Source organism: Bombina bombina, chromosome 3 (genome assembly GCF_027579735.1).
Source record: "Bombina bombina isolate aBomBom1 chromosome 3, aBomBom1.pri, whole genome shotgun sequence".
Classification (NCBI taxonomy): Eukaryota; Metazoa; Chordata; class Amphibia; order Anura; family Bombinatoridae; genus Bombina; species Bombina bombina.
In genome coordinates this window covers 114,135,285-114,151,783 of record NC_069501.1, presented here as the reverse complement: position 1 = coordinate 114,151,783, position 16,499 = coordinate 114,135,285, and the positions used below count along the sequence as shown (strand labels likewise).

Sequence of the window (16,499 nt, the reverse complement as noted above, 5' to 3'; positions counted from 1 at the left end):
TTTATTAGTTCTAACATGTCTAACATAGAGGAGGCTCTGTGTTTATTATGTTTAAAGCCATGGTGGAATCCCATTTTAGAATGTGTACCAGATGTACTGATTTCATGTTAAACAATAAAGATCATTTTTTGTATTTAAAAACATTATCACCAGAGGATTCTGTCGAGGGGGAAGTTATGCCGACTAACTCTCCCCACGTGTCAGACCCTTTGACTCCCGCTTTAGGGACTCACGCTCAAATGGCGCCAAGTACATCAAGGGCACCCATAGCGTTTATTTTACCAGAGGATTCTGTCGAGGGGGAAGTTATGCCGACTAACTCTCCCCACGTGTCAGACCCTTTGACTCCCGCTCCAGGGACTCACGCTCAAATGGCGCCAAGTATATCAATGGCGCCCATAGCGTTTATTTTACAAGACATGGCAAAGGTTGTGTATAATACACTGGCAGCAGTATTAGTCAGACTACCTGAAATTAAAGGAAAGCAAAACAGCTCTGGGGGTAGATACAGAGCATACAGACGCTTTAAGAACCATGTCTGATACTACCTCACAATATGCTTAGTCTGTGGGTGATATTTGTGACTCAGAGAAGATGATTTAACCTGATTCTGATATTTCTACATTTAAAATTTATGCTTGAGAACCTCCACTTGTTGCTCAGGGAGGCTTTAGCTGCTCTGAATGAATGTGTACAATCGCAGTGCCAGAGAAATTGTGTAGACTGGATAAATAATATGCAGTGCCGGTGTGTACTTATGTTTTTCCAATACCTAAAGAGGTTTACTAAAATTTTTCATAAGGAATGGGATAGACCAGGTGTGCCGTTCTCTTCCCCTCCTATTTTTTAGAAGAATGTTTTCTAATAGTTGCCACCACACGGGACTTATGGCAGACAGTTCCTAAGGTGGAGAGAAGAGTTTCTACTCTAGCTAAGCGTACCACTACCTCTGGCGAGGACTGTTGTGCTTTCTTTCATGTAATTAGCAAGAGTCCATGAGCTAGTGACGTATGGGATATACATTCCTACCAGGAGGGGCAAAGTTTCCCAAACCTTAAAATGCCTATAAATACACCCCTCACCACACCCACAATTCAGTTTTACAAACTTTGCCTCCGATGGAGGTGGTGAAGTAAGTTTGTGCTAGATTCTACGTTGATATGCGCTCCGCAGCAAGTTGGAGCCCGGTTTTCCTCTCAGCGTGCAGTGAATGTCAGAGGGATGTGAGGAGAGTATTGCCTATTTGAATGCAGTGATCTCCTTCTACGGGGTCTATTTCATAGGTTCTCTGTTATCGGTCGTAGAGATTCATCTCTTACCTCCCTTTTCAGATCGACGATATACTCTTATATATACCATTACCTCTGCTGATTCTCATTTCAGTACTGGTTTGGCTTTCTACAAACATGTAGATGAGTGTCCTGGGGTAAGTAAATCTTATTTTCTGTGACACTCTAAGCTATGGTTGGGCACTTTGTTTATAAAGTTCTAAATATATGTATTCAAACATTTATTTGCCTTGACTCAGAATGTTCAACTTTCCTTATTTTTCAGACAGTCCGTTTCATATTTGGGATAATGCATTTGAATTAATCATTTTTTCTTACCTTCAAAATCTGACTCTTTTTTCCCTGTGGGCTGTTAGGCTCGCGGGGGCTGAAAATGCTTCATTTTATTGCGTCATTCTTGGCGCGGACTTTTTTGGCGCAAAAATTCTTTTCCGTTTCCGGCGTCATACGTGTCGCCGGAAGTTGCGTCATTTTTTGACGTTATTTTGCGCCAAAAATGTCGGCGTTCCGGATGTGGCGTCACTTTTGGCGCCAAAAGCATTTAGGCGCCAAATAATGTGGGCGTCTTATTTGGCGCTAAAAAATAAGGGCGTCGCTTTTGTCTCCACATTATTTAAGTCTTATTTTTTCATTGCTTCTGGTTGCTAGAAGCTTGTTCTTTGGCATTTTTTCCCATTCCTGAAACTGTCATTTAAGGAATTTGATCAATTTTGCTTTATATGTTGTTTTTTCTCTTACATATTGCAAGATGTCTCACGTTGCATCTGAGTCAGAAGATACTACAGGAAAATCGCTGTCTAGTGCTGGAGCTACCAAGCTAAGTGTATCTGCTATAATTTTTGGTATCTGTTTCTCCAGCTGTTGTTTGTATTGCATGTCATGACAAACTTATTAATGCAGATAAAATTTCCTTTAGTACTGTTACATTACCTGTTGCTGTTCCGTCAACATCTAATTTTCAGAGTGTTCCTGATAAACATAAGAGATTTTATTTTTTAAATCCATTAAGAAGGCTATGTCTGTTATTTCTCCTTCTAGTTTACATAAAAGTCTTTTAAAACTTCTCTTTTTTCAGATGAATTTTTAAATGAACATCATCATTCTGATACTGATAATGGTTCTTCTGGTTCAGAGGTTTCTGTCTCAGAGGTTGATGCTGATAAATCTTTGTATTTGTTCAAGATGGAATTTATTCGTTCTTTATTTAAAGAAGTATTAATTGCATTAGAAATAGAGGATTCTGGTCCTCTTGATACTAAATCTAAACGTTTAAATAAGGTTTTTAAATCTCCTGTAGTTATTCCAGAAGTGTTTAATCTCCCTGATGCTATTTCTGAAGTAATTTCCAGGGAATGGAATAATTGGGGTAATTCATTTACTCCTTCTAAACGTTTAAGCAATTATATCCTGTGCCATCTGACAGATTAGAGTTTTTTTGGGGACAAAATCCCTAAGGTTATGGGGCTGTCTCTACTCCTGCTAAATGTGCTACTATTCCTACGGTAGATAGTACTTCATTTAAGGATCCTTTAGATAGGAAAATTGAATCCTTTCTAAGAAAAGCTTACTTATGTTCAGGTAATCTTCTTAGACCTGCTATATTTTTAGCGGATGTTGCTGCAGCCTCAACTTTTTGGTTAGAAGCTTTAGCGCAACAAGTAACAGATCATAATTTTATAGCATTATTATTATTCTATAACATGCTAATACTTTTATTGGTGATACCATCTTTTGATATCATTAGAGTTGATGTCAGGTATATGTCTCTAGCTATTTTAGCTAGAAAAGCTTTATGGATTAAACTTGGATTGCTGATATGTCTTCTAAGTCACCTTTGCTTTCCCTTTCTTTCCAGGGTAATAAATTATTATCTCAACTGTTTCTGGAAGGAAGGGAACTTTTTTACCAAAGGATAAAAAATCTAAGGTAAATTTAGGTCTAATAATCATTTTCGTTCCTTTCCTCATAATAAGGAACAAAAGCCTGATCCTTCATCCTCAGGAAAGGTATCAGTTTGGAAACTATTTCCAGTTTGGAGTATATCCAAGCCTTATAGAAAACCTATAGCCAGCTCCTAAGTACCCATGAAGGTACGGACCTTATTCCAGCTCAGCTGGTATGGGGCAGATTACGTTTTCTTCAAAGATATTTGGATCAATTCCGTTCTCAATCTCTGGTTTCAGAACATTGTTTCAGAAAGGTACAGAATTGGCTTCGGTTAAGGCCTCCTGCTAAGAGATTTTTTTCTTTCCCGTGTCCCAGTTAACACAGCAAAGGCTCAGCATTTCTGAAATGTGTTTCAGATCTAGAGTTGGCTGGAGTAATTATGCCAGTTCCAGTTCTGGAACAGGGGCTGGGGTTTTATTTTATCTCTTCATTGTACCAAAGAAGGTCAATTCCTTCAGACCAGTTCCGGATCTATCAATATTGAATCGTTATGTAAGGATACCAACATTCAAGATGGTTACTGTAGGACTATCCTGCCTTTTGTTTAGCAAGGGCATTATATGTCTACAATAGATTTACAGGATGTGTATCTGCATATTCCGATTCATCCAGATCACTTTTAGTGTCTGAGATTCTCTTTTTAGACAAGCATTACCAGTTTTGTGGCTCTACCGTTTGGCCTAGCCTCAGTTCCAAGAATTTTTTTTGGTTCTCGGTGCCCTTCTTTCTGTAATCAGAGAACAGGGTTTTGGTATTTCCTTATTGGACGATATCTGGGTACTTGCTCAGTCTTCTCATTTTCGAAGAATCTCATACGAATCGACTTGTGTTGTTTCTTCAAGTTCATGGTTGGAGGATCAATTTACCAATCAGTTCATTGATTCCTCAGACAAGGGTAACCTTTTTAGGTTTCTAGATAGATTCAGTGTCTATGACTCTGTCCTTGTCAGACAAGAGAAGTTTAACATTGATTTCAGCTTGTCAAAACCTTCAGTCACAATCATTCCCTTTGGTAGCCTTATGCATGGAAATTTTAGGTCTTAGGACTGCCGCATCAGATGCGATCTCCTTTGCTCATTTTCACATGCGACCTCTTCAGCTCTGTATGCTGAACCAATGGTGCAGGGATTACTCAAAGATATCTCAATTAATATCTTTAAACCGATTATACAACACTCTCTGACATGGTGGACAGATCACCATCGTTTAGTTCAGGGGGCTTCTTTGTTCTTCCGACCTGGACTATAATCTCAACAGATGCAAGTCTTACAGGTTGGGGAGCTGTGTGGGGGTATCTGACGGCACAAGGGGTTTGGGAATCTCAGGAGGTGAGATTTCCGATCAATATTTTGGAACTCCGTGCAATTTCAGAGCTCTTCAGTCTTGGCCTCTTCTGAAGAGAGAGTTGTTCATTTGTTTTCAGATAGACAATGTCACAACTGTGGCATACATCAATCATCAGGGAGGGACTCACAGTCCTCTGGCTATGAAAGAAGTATCTCGAATTTTGGTTTGGGCGGAATCCAGCTCCTGTCTAATCTCTGCGGTTCATATCCCAGGTATGGACAATTGGAAAGCGGATTATCTCAGTCGCCAAACGTTGAACCTGGGCGAATGGTCTTCACCCAGAGGTATTTCCTCAGATTGTTCAAATGTGGGAACTCCCAGAAATAGATCTGATGGCTTCTCATCTAAACAAGAAACTTCCCTGGTATCTGTCCGGATCCAGGGATCCTCGGGCGGAGGCAGTGGATGCATTATCTCTTCCTTACAAGTGTCATCCTGCCTATATCTTTCCGCCTCTAGTTCTTCTTCCAAGGGTATTCTCCAATATTCTAAGGAATGCTCGTTTGTCCTGCTGGTAGCTCCAGCATGGCCTCACAGGTTTTGGTATGCGGATCTTGTCCGGATGGCCTCTTGCCAGCTGTGGACTCTTCCGTTAAGACCAGTCTTTCTGTCTCAAGGTTCTTTTTTCCATCAGGATCTCAAAACCTTAATTTTAAGGTGTGGAGTTTGAACGCTTGATTCTTGGTCAAAGAGGTTTCTCTGACTCTGTGATTGATACTATGTGACAGGCTCGTAAATCTGTATCTAGAGAGATATATTACAGAGTCTGGAAGATTTATATTTCTTCAGGATGGTTTAGATAAAGGTTTGTCCGCAAGTTTCTTGAAAGACAAATCTTCTCTTTCTGTTCTTTTTCACAGAAGGATTGCTAATCTTCCTGATATTCATTGTTTTGTACAAGCTTTGGTTCGTATAAAACCTGTCATTAAGTCAATTTCTCCTCCTTGGAGTTTGAATTTGGTTCTGGGGGCTCTTCAAGCTCCTCCTTTTGAACCCATGCATTCTTTGGTCATTATATTACTTTCTTGGAAAGTTTTGTTTCTTTTGGCCATCTCTTCTGCCAGAAGAGTCTCTGAATTATCTACTCTTTTTTGTGAGTCTCCTTTTCTGATTTTGCATCAGGATAAGGCGATGCTGCGAACTTCTTTTGATTTTTTTACCTAAGGTTGTGAATTCTAACAACATTAGTAGAGAAATTGTGGTTCCTTCATTATGTCCTAATCCTATGAATTCTAAGGAGAAATCATTGCATTCTTTGGATGCTGTTAGAGCTTTGTAATATTATGTTGAAGCTATTAAGTCTTTCCGAAAGACTTCTAGTCTATTTGTCATCTTTTCCGGTTCTAGAAAAGACCAGAAAGCTTCTGCCATTTCTTTGGCATCTTGGTTGAAATCTTTATTTCATCATGCCTATGTTGTGTCGGGTAACACTCCGCCTCAAAGGATTACAGCTCATTCTACTAGGTTAGTTTCTACTTCCTGGGCGTTTAAGAATGAAGCTTCTGTTGATCAGATTTGCAAAACAGCAACTTGGTCCTCTTTGCATACTTTTACTAAATTCTACCATTTTGATGTGTTTTCTTCTTCTGAAGCAGTTTTTGGTAGAAACGTACTTCAGGCAGTGGTTTCAGTTTGAATCTTCTGCTTATGTTTTTTCATTAAAAATTTTATTCTGGGTGTGGATTATTTTCAGCAGGAATTGGCTGTCTTTATTTTATCCCTCCCTCTCTAGTGACTCTTGTGTGGAAAGATCCACATCTTGGGTAATCATTATCCCATACGTCACTAGCTCATGGACTCTTGCTAATTACATGAAAGAAAACATAATTTATGTAAGAACTTACCTGATAAATTCATTTCTTTCATATTAGCAAGAGTCCATGAGGCCCGCCCTTTTTTGTGGTGGTTTTGATTTTTTTTGTATAAAGCACAATTATTCCAATTCCTTATTTTATATGCTTTCACACTTTTTTCTTATCACCCCACTTCTTGGCTATTCGTTAAACTGAATTGTGGGTGTGGTGAGGGGTGTATTTATAGGCATTTTAAGGTTTGGGAAACTTTGCCCCTCCTGGTAGGAATGTATATCCCATACGTCACTAGCTCATGGACTCTTGCTAATATGAAAGAAATGAATTTATCAGGTAAGTTCTTACATAAATTATGTTTTTTACTATACTGGCGCGCAGAGCGCTATGGCTTATATCATGGTCAGCTGTCGTGACTTTAATAAATAAGCTACTTTACTTCCCTTCAAGGGGCAGACCCTATTCAGGCCTAGTTTGAAGGAGATTATTACTTATATCACTGGAGGAAAAGATCATGCCCTTCCTCAGGACAGGTCCAAATCAAGTGACAAAAAAGGCCTAATTTTCGTGCCTTTCGAAAATTCAAGGCAGGTGTGGCATCAACTTCCTCTAAGGCAGACAACCGGACCTGGAACAAAGATAAGCAGGTCAAGGAGCCTGCTGCTGCCTCTAAAACAGCATGAGGAACGGAGCCCTATCTGGTAACGGATCCTATAGGGGGCAGACTTCATTCTTCGCCCAGGCGTGGGCAAGAGATGCCCAGGATCCCTGGGCATTGGAAATTATACCCCAGAGATATCTTCTGGATTTCAAAGCTTTCCCCCCCAAAAAAGGGGAGTTTTTGCCTTTCACATTTATCTGCAAACCAGATAAAGAAAGAGACATTCTTGCATTGTGTACGTGACCCATTCAGTTCCAATAGAGGAACAGGGACACAGTTTTCCTCAAATCGGTTTGTGGTTCCCAAGGTGAGGGAACCTTCAGACCTATTTTGGATCTAAAGATCTTAAACAAATTCCTTAGAATTCTATCATTTAAGATGGAAACTATTCGTACCATCTTAACTATGATCCAGGAGAGTCAATAGAGGACTACAATGGATTTGAAGGATGCTTATCCTCACATTGTCGATGCATAAAGATCACCATCGTTTTTCAGGTTTGCCTTTCTAGACAGGCATTCAGTTCTGTAGCTCTTTCCTTTGGGTTAACTACAGCCCCTAGAATCTTTATGGAGGTTCTGGGGTCACTTTGGCGGTCCTTAGGCCGCGGGGCATAGAAGTGGCCCCTTAGTTAGACGACATCCTGATACAGGCGTCAAACATCCAAGTTGCCAAGTCTCATACGGACGTAGTACTGGCATTTCTGATATCACATGGGTGGAAAGTGAACAAGGAAAGAGTTCTCTATCCCCAATCTCAAGGGTTTCCCTCCTAGGGACTCTGATAGATTCTGTAGAAATGAAAATTTACCTGACGGAGTCCAGGTTGTCAAAGTTTCTAAATTTTTGCCGTGTTTTTCATCCCATCCGCGCCCTTCGGTGGCTCAGTACATGAATGAAATCGGCTTAATAGGTAGCGGCAAGGGACATAGTACCGTTTGCACGTCTACATTTCAGACCGCTGCAACTATGCATGCTCAGTCAGAGGAACGGGGATTACACAGATTTGTCCCCCTGTTGAACTTGGACTAAGAGACCAGAGATTCTCTTCTCTGGTGACTATGTCGGGTCCATCTGTCCAAGGGTATGACCTTCTGCAGGTCAGATGGGACAATTGTTACAACTGGATGCCAGCCTTTTAGGTTGGGATGCAGTCTGGAACTCCCTGAAGGCTCAGGGATAGTGGACTTAGGAGGAGACCCTCCTTCTAATAAATATTCTGGAACTGGGAGTGATATTCCATGCTCTTCAGACTTGGCCTCAGTTAGCAACTCTGAGGTACATCATACTCAGTCGGACAATATACACGACTGTGGCTTACATCAGCCATCAAGGGGGAACAGAAGTTCCCTAGTGATGTTAGAAGTCTTACAATAATTCACTGGACAGAGACTCACTCTTGTCTATCAGCTATCCATATCCCAGGTGTTGAGAACTGGGAGGTGGATTTTCTAAGTCGTCAGACTTTTCTTCCGGGGGAGTGGGATTTCCTTCGGAGGTCAAGACCAAGCAGGAGAGGGCTTTGGTGTTTTTTTTACAGCGCCTGCGTAGCCATGCAGGACCTGTTATGCAGATCTGGTGGACATGTCATCCTTTCCATCACGGTCTCTGCTTCTGAGACAGGTCCCTCTACCTCAGGGTCCTTTCAACCATCTAAATAGAATCAATCTGAGATGGACTGCCTGGAGACTGAACGCTTGATGTTATCAAAGCATGGCTTCTCCGAGTCAGTCATTGATACCTTAATACAGACATGAAAGCCTGTCTCTAGGAAATTTTGAACATAGATATGGTGTAAATATCTGATGGTTATGAATCCAAGGGTTACTCATGGAGTAAAGCCTGGATTCCCAGGATATTATCTTTTCTCCAAGATTTTTTTGAGAAAAGGGTTGTCGGCTAATTCCTTAAAAGGGACAGATTTTTTACTCTGTCTATTTTTTTGCACCAGCGTCTGGCAGGTATTCTAGACGTTCAGGCATTTGGTCAGGCTTTGGTTAGATCCAAGCCTGTGTTTAAAACTGTTGCTCCACCATGGAGCTTAAACCTGGTTCTTAAGGCTCTTCAAGAAGTTCCGTTTGAACCTTTTTTGTTCCATAGATATCAATCTTTATCTTGGAAAGTTCCTTTTGGGTAGCTATTTCCTCGACTCGTAGAGTCTCCAAGTTATCTGTGTTACAATGTGATTCTCCTTATCTGGTCCTTCGTACGGATAAGGTAGTCCTGCGTACCAACCTGGGTTTTTTCCTAAGGTGGTATCTAACAAGAACATCACTCAAGAGATAGTTGTTCCATGCTTGTATCCTAATCCTTCTCAAAGAAGGAACGTCTATTACACAATATTGGACGTGGTTTGTGCTTTAAAGTTTTACTTACAAGCTACTACAGTTTTCATCAAACGTTCACCTTGTTTGTTGTCTATTCTGGACAGAGGAGAGGTCAAAAGACTTCAGCAGCCTCTCTGTCTTTTTGGTTAAAAAGCATAATTCATTTAGCTTATGAGACTGTTGGACAGCAGCCTCCTGAAGGGATTACAGCTCATTCTACTAGAGCTGTGGTTTTCACTTGGGCCTTTTTTAAATGTGGCTTCTGTTGAACAGATTTACAAGACGGAGTCTTGGTCTGCGCTTCATACTTTTTCAAATTTAACAAATTTGATACCTTGCTTCTTCGGAGGCTATTTTTGGGAGAAAGGGTTTTTTTACAGGCAGTGGTAACTTCCGTTTAAGTACCTGCCTTGTCCCTCCCATCATCCGTGTACTTTAGCTTTGGTATTGGTATTCCCATAAGTAATGGATGATCCGTGGACTGGATACACTTAACAAGAGAAAACATAATTTATGCTTACCTGATAAATTTATTTCTCTTGTAGTGTATCCAGTCCACGGCCCGCCCTGTCACTTTAAGGCAGGTAATTTTTTCCATTAAACTACAGTCACCACTGCACCCTATGGTTTTCCTTTCTCTGCATGTTTTCGGTCGAATGACTGAATATGGCAGTTAGGGGAGGAGCTATATAGCAGCTTTGCTGTGGGTGGACTCTTGCAGCTTCCTGTTGGGAAGGAGAATATATCCCATAAGTAATGGATGATCCGTGGACTGGATACACTACAAGAGAAATAAATTTATCAGGTAAGCATAAATTATGTTTTTTTTTAGAATGATGATGGTCCACAATCCCTGCTCCTTTCAATTTTGGGGCAATAGTTCTAATGACACCTCTACAGACCCTGCTTTGTCTTTCCTACCTATATTTCCTATTCTCTACTCAACTATACATTAAACTAAGAGAGGTGGGAGGGATTTTTAGCTCTGCTATGGGTTTTTGACCACCTCCCTAGTGGCAGAAAATATCTCATATGTTATGGAGGCCTGTGGTGCATCATCATTCCAAAATAAATCATTTTAACAGGTAATGTGTTTTTTTTTTTTTTTGTTTGTTTTTTAAATTTGCTCATAAGACCAAGCCTAATAGATATCCAATTGAGTTGTATTACCACATGAGAATGTTCAAGCTACTAAGAAAGTGAACAAAGGAAAAGGAGATAATCACAGGGAACATATCATTTCTACATTTGTTATTTCTTGTACTATTTATTTTATTTTGTGATTTTCTTCTTTTTCTACCCTCCTCTTATTGTATTTTTTTTTGGGTGTGTTTTTGCAGAGACACGGGCCATTGGTATCCTGTTAAAGAATGTTCTAATTTGACCATCTGGTTTTGTGAGCTGACTGATTATTTTACTGACCTTCATGGAACTTATGTTGCAGGGGTTAAAAGTTTTAGAAACAATGATACATCAAACTTCTCATTGTCTAAAGAGTTAATTCCTTTGGAAAGCAGTAAGTAATGTTTACTTTATAATGTCTACTTTTAACCTGAAGGCATAAATGCTAAGGAAACTTTAACATCTAGGCCAAACCCCATAGTTTTTGAGCATAAAGTACAGCGTTTGTCTGCTCCATCTGATAACCTCCCACAGACCTCCCTAATACTGTCCTTGTCCCCTTAGACTTAAATTGTTCTTTCTTTTGCTAAGGACCTTGTACAATTTTGTGGCGGCATGTAACACATGGATCTTACAAAGCCAAGTGAGCTAAGAACAGGGAGTTAAAGGGTCATGAAACCCAAAAATTTTCTTTCATGATTCAGATAGAGAAAACAATTTTAAACAACTTTCCAATGTATTTCCATTATCTAATTTTCTTCAATCTTTAGATATCCTTTGTTTAAGAAATTGCAATTCACATGGGTGAGCCAATCACACGAGGCATCTATGTGCAGCCACCAATCAGTAGCTACTAAGTCTATCTAGATATGCTTTTCAACAAAGGATATCAAGGGAATGAAGCAAATTAGATAATAGAAGTATATTGGAAATTTGTTTTAAATTGTATTCTCTACCTGAAACATGAAAGAAAAATGTGTGTTTCATGTCCCTTTAAGTAATTAATTAGATTAATTAACTCCTTCTACATTAATACTTGCAGATTGTTAAGTAAGGTCTTGTTTAGCCTTGTCATTATAGGTTTAGTGTATTAAGCCAATCAGCAGCCATATCACTTCCATTTGCTCTACCTAGAGGGTAAGATACTACTGCTAACATATAATAGTGTTGACATGTTTGCACAATTATCCTTTAGCTGTATTCTATGAAACCCCATTGCACATACACTGCTGTCCTTTTATAGAAATATAGATTTGTTTAACTTTCTACAATGTTGCCTCTACTTGCTCTTAATAAGGGGATATGTGTAACACAAAATTAATTTATCAGTTTTATGTGATTTAATAATTGTGAATACATTTCAATTTGAATATAATTTTTTTTTTCTTTCTTAGCCCAACTGGGACCACCGATAGTTCATGTTTCTGCCTGTGAAAATGCTATCAATCTTACCATACAGCCTCCTGTATCTCACATAAAGAGTAGCAATGGAAAAAGCACACAATCTATGTTGAATAAATATGTTTACCCTTTATTGACTTACACAATTAATGTGGTACAACCAAACAAGGTAAGAAAAGAAATATATACAAATATATACAAATATAGTGATTTAGAAAACAAAACACTGTTGCTATTGATGTTTATAGTCCTGTTTTATTGCACCATTTGATATTTGCTGAATTACTTGTTAGCTTTTAGGTTATATTTGTCACTAGCTGAAATAACCCTTAAAATCTATGAAACTCCTTAAAGGGTACTGAACCCACATTTTTTCTTTCATGATTCAGATAGAGCTTAAAATTGTAAGCAACTTTGTAATTGACTCCTATTACCAATTTTTCTTCGTTCTCTTGGTATCTTTATTTGAAAAAACAGGAATGTAAGCTTACAAGCCGGCCCCTATTTGGTTCAGCACCTGGGTAGCGCTTGCTGATTGGTGGCTAAATGTAGTCACTAATCAGCAAGTTCTACCCATACAAACATTATGCAGTAATTGTTCACAATGGTTACAGAATTTTTAAAAATCAACTGGTAATTCACAACATTTTGGATATACATTTAGTAAAAAAGTAAAGTACAAACAATATTAAACTCCACTACAATATTATTTGCTACAGTTTAGCTAATTATCACTCTATTACATTTATTTGGGAGGAATAAGTGTCTAGTCTGTTGTTTATTTGGGACCCATATTTTCCTAAGGATACAAATAAAGATTCCTGGTGTCTCCATTCTATGACAGAAGGGACAGTAATTTTTTTTCCACAACCTAGGTATCCGTTGACGAGCACTACTGATCATAACATAGAGGAGCTTTAATCTCAATAAACATTTCTGCTTTGGAGGTTTATTAAATAGGGAAGTTAATGGTTCCATGGTTATGGTACAGGAAAGAACAACTTGCCAATATAATTGGATACATTAATTTCCCAGTATGTGGTAAAAAAAAAACTGTATAAATATTAAGGAATAAGAAAGTTAGGAATACTTTTTTTATGATTTAGCTAAATTGTTTTCGTATATTATAAGCAAAATACCGAGGAGTTAAGGCTAAAGCATACAATTCATACTACCAGTCCTGAGCCCACCATAACGGCTGGCCATAGTTGTTTATCTTACTGTTTCACAGTTTATATTTTTCTCACTTGCTCAGGGGAACCTATAGACCAGTTTTTGTTCTGTTTTTAGTTTTTTTTTTCTGTCTTATTTTTTTTTAGATACAACAGCAGCCTATGAATCAAAAAGAAGAGGCTTTTCAAGAAATATATGCAACCACTATACCTAACTTGATTCCAAACACGAATTACTGTGTATCTGTTGCTGTATCTGCAATTGCAAATTTACATACCAATCCTATACCATCTGCCTTCCAATGTATCCTCACAAAATCCAGCCCTAAAGCAGGTAAGATTAGTAGTTAATTATGCACCTGAAAATAAAAAAATTGTTTCTACTCGCCTTATACCATTTGTTAGATTACACATTTTGTGCCTCTTACCAAATGTGTTCAGCTAGCTCCCAGTGATGTGTTGTTGCTCTTGAGACGACTTTAACTAGGTGTTTAAACCATTTGCAGATTTTAAACACATGGCTATATGTAAGCATTAACAAAGCAGAATGCTCTAACAAATTACAGCATTTTCTTTTTCTTGCAATTTTATCTCTTGTGTAGTGAACTTTGTGTTCGTTTTCAAATTTTTTTTTTTTTAAATCTTGACCACTAGATATGGTAATAAAATTTGTGCAGAAAATGAAACGGTAATTCAGGAAATGTCCCAAGACAGTTTATATTCATTATGATGCAAACTTTCACCATTCATATTTTATATCACATGCTGTTGTTGTCCTTCCTTTAATTATATTCATTAGGAAGGCAATATTAATCTAGGATTGATTATGTTTACAATCTCAGTGGAGGCAGTTGGGGCAATGGCCCATAAGTTTTTTTGTTTTTTTCTTCGGGGGGGGGGGGGGGAATAAAATAAATAAAATGCCATTAGCCAAAAATAAAGTGCCTTTGTAAAGTCAGTGGGAGAAGTAGGTTTATTTGGGTTGGGGGTTAGTTTTTAAAAAATTAAAAGCTTATGATAAAGAAAATCTTAGAAAGTACTTTCAGAAACCAGAATCCAAGGGCGTTTTTTTGACATGTGCCCTGCTTTAGAGCACTTTGCACATGCTTTATCTGCCCCTATTAGACGTTTGTCACGTGACCAATCCAGTTTTCATTCGGATGTCCAAGCACAGACAGGCTTTTTCTCTGTGATTGGTGGCAGCATGGGTGTTTTAGGGCTACTACTTTCGCATTGTACTCCACTTGTTAAGTCTCACGCTGCGTGTGTGTATGTATATATTTAAAAATAGTGTAGCAATAAAAGGAACCATGAGGGCGGGGTTTATTTTAAGGGGGTGGGGTCTAGCACCCTACCATCTTTAAAAATCACCAGCCGCCACTGATCCTGATAAAATATTAAAGTAAAGATTTTGAGAGCGAGCAGTAGGTCAGAGTTATACAGTTGTGCTCATAAGTTTACATACCCTGGCAGAATTTATGATTTCTTGGCCATTTTTCAGAGAATATGAATAATAACACAAAAACTTTTTTTTCACTCATGCTTACTCTTTTTAAATCATAATGACATCAGAAACTACCCAAATGACCCTGATAAAAAGTTTACATACCCTGGTGATTTTGGCCTGATAACATGCACACAAGTTGACACAAAGGGGTTTGAATGGCTATTAAAGGTAACATCCTTACCTGTGGTCTGTTTGCTTGTAATTAGTGTGTGTGTGTATAAAAGGTCAATGAGTTTCTGGACTCCTGACAAGACCCTTGCATATTTTATCCAGTGCTGCACTGACGTTTCTGGATTCTGAGTCATGGGGAAAGAAAAGGAATTGTCAAAGGATCTGTGGGAAAAGGTAGTTGAACTATATAAAACAGGAAAGGGATATAAAAAGATATCCAAGGAATTGAGAATGCAAATCAGCAGTGTTCAAACTCTAATCAAGAAGTGGAAAATGAGGGGTTCTGTTTGATAACATACTGCATTCATCTTGCCATCAATTCTGGCCAAATTTCCTGTGCCTTTTGTAGCTCACACATCCCCAAAACATCAGTGATCCACCTTCGTGTTTCACCATAGGAATGGTGTACCTTTCATCATAGGCCTTGTTGACGCCTCTCCAATTGTAGCGTTTATGGTTGTGGCCTAAAAGCTCAATTTTGGTCTCATCACTCCAAATGACTTCGTGCCAGAAGGTTTGAGGCTTGTCTCTGTGCTGTTTGGCGTATTGTAAGTGGGATACTTTGTGGCATTTGCGTAGTAATGGCTTTCTTCTGGCGACTCGACCATGCAGCCCATCTTTCTTCAAGTTCACTTTCTTATTGTGCGTCTTGAAACGGCCACACCACATGTCCTGTATTTCACCTGAAGTTATTTGTGGGTTTGTCTTTGCATTCCGAACAATTTTCCTGGCAGTTGTGGCTGAAATTTTAGTTGGTCTACCTGACCGTGGTTTGGTTTCAACAGAACCCCTCATTTCCACTTCTTGATTAGTTTTAACACTGCTGATTTGCATTCTCAAATACCTTTTCCCGCAGATCCTTTGACAATTCTTTTGCTTTCCCCATGACTCAGAATCCACAATCGTCAGTGCAGCACTGGATGAAAGATGCAAGGGTCTGTCAGGAGTCTAGAAACTCATTGACCTTTTATACACACACACTAATTACAAGAAAACAGATCACAGGTGAGGATGGTTACCTTTTAATAGCCATTCAAACCCCTTTGTGTCAGCTTGTGTGCATGTTATCAGGCCAAAATCACCAGGGTATGTATACTTTTGATCAGGGTAGTTTCTGTTGTCATTATGATTTAAAAAGAGTAAACACAGTTGATTGATAATAAATGTCTTCAGCCAAACACTAACCATGAGTGAAAGAAAAGTTTTTGTGCTATCATTCATATTCTCTGAAAAATGGCCAAGAAATCATAAATTGTGCCAGGGTATGTAAACTTATGAGCACAACTGTAGATGATGATTCTTGTTATTTTAAATGGAGTTTATCTAGAAAATGTGTTACCTGCTAATGCAATTAGTACCCAAGTACTATCCATAGTGTTGTGTAGAGTGTTACTTTTGTAACTCATTATGAAGTAATGTCTATGTGCTGCTTTTATTGTACTGCAGATACAGCTTTGGAGCCCTTGCTATGCAGGCTCATTCCTAGACCTCTGCTTCCTAACCTCCAGATCCTACAAGGGTGATTGCTCTCATACAAATGGGTGCAAGAGCAGGGGGTGTGACTGCACTACAGTGGTTTTGGGATAGCATTATTTCTTTGCTCAGCTTCTTAAATGTAAGCGTCAAGTTTGATATTCCAATTTTCGGATAGACTCATTGGTCCAAGTTCTAATCATAAAAAAAAAAAAAAAGGTAAATGAAGCACATGATCATCACAACAATCATGTGCTTCATAAACCGCCCTTTGT

The 16,499-nt window shown here is 38.8% G+C and overlaps 1 protein-coding gene across 1 annotated transcript in view; it reads left to right on the top strand.

Moving 5' to 3' along the window:
- IFNAR2 (interferon alpha and beta receptor subunit 2) overlaps positions 1 to 16,499 on the top strand; it is a 255,966-nt gene that overhangs the window by 151,055 nt on the left and 88,412 nt on the right. The window contains exons 4-6 of the mRNA XM_053705967.1: positions 10,719 to 10,894; positions 11,895 to 12,070; positions 13,221 to 13,407. Of these exons, the coding sequence (XP_053561942.1) occupies positions 10,719 to 10,894; positions 11,895 to 12,070; positions 13,221 to 13,407 (539 nt within the window). The remainder of the gene's footprint in view (positions 1 to 10,718; positions 10,895 to 11,894; positions 12,071 to 13,220; positions 13,408 to 16,499) is intronic.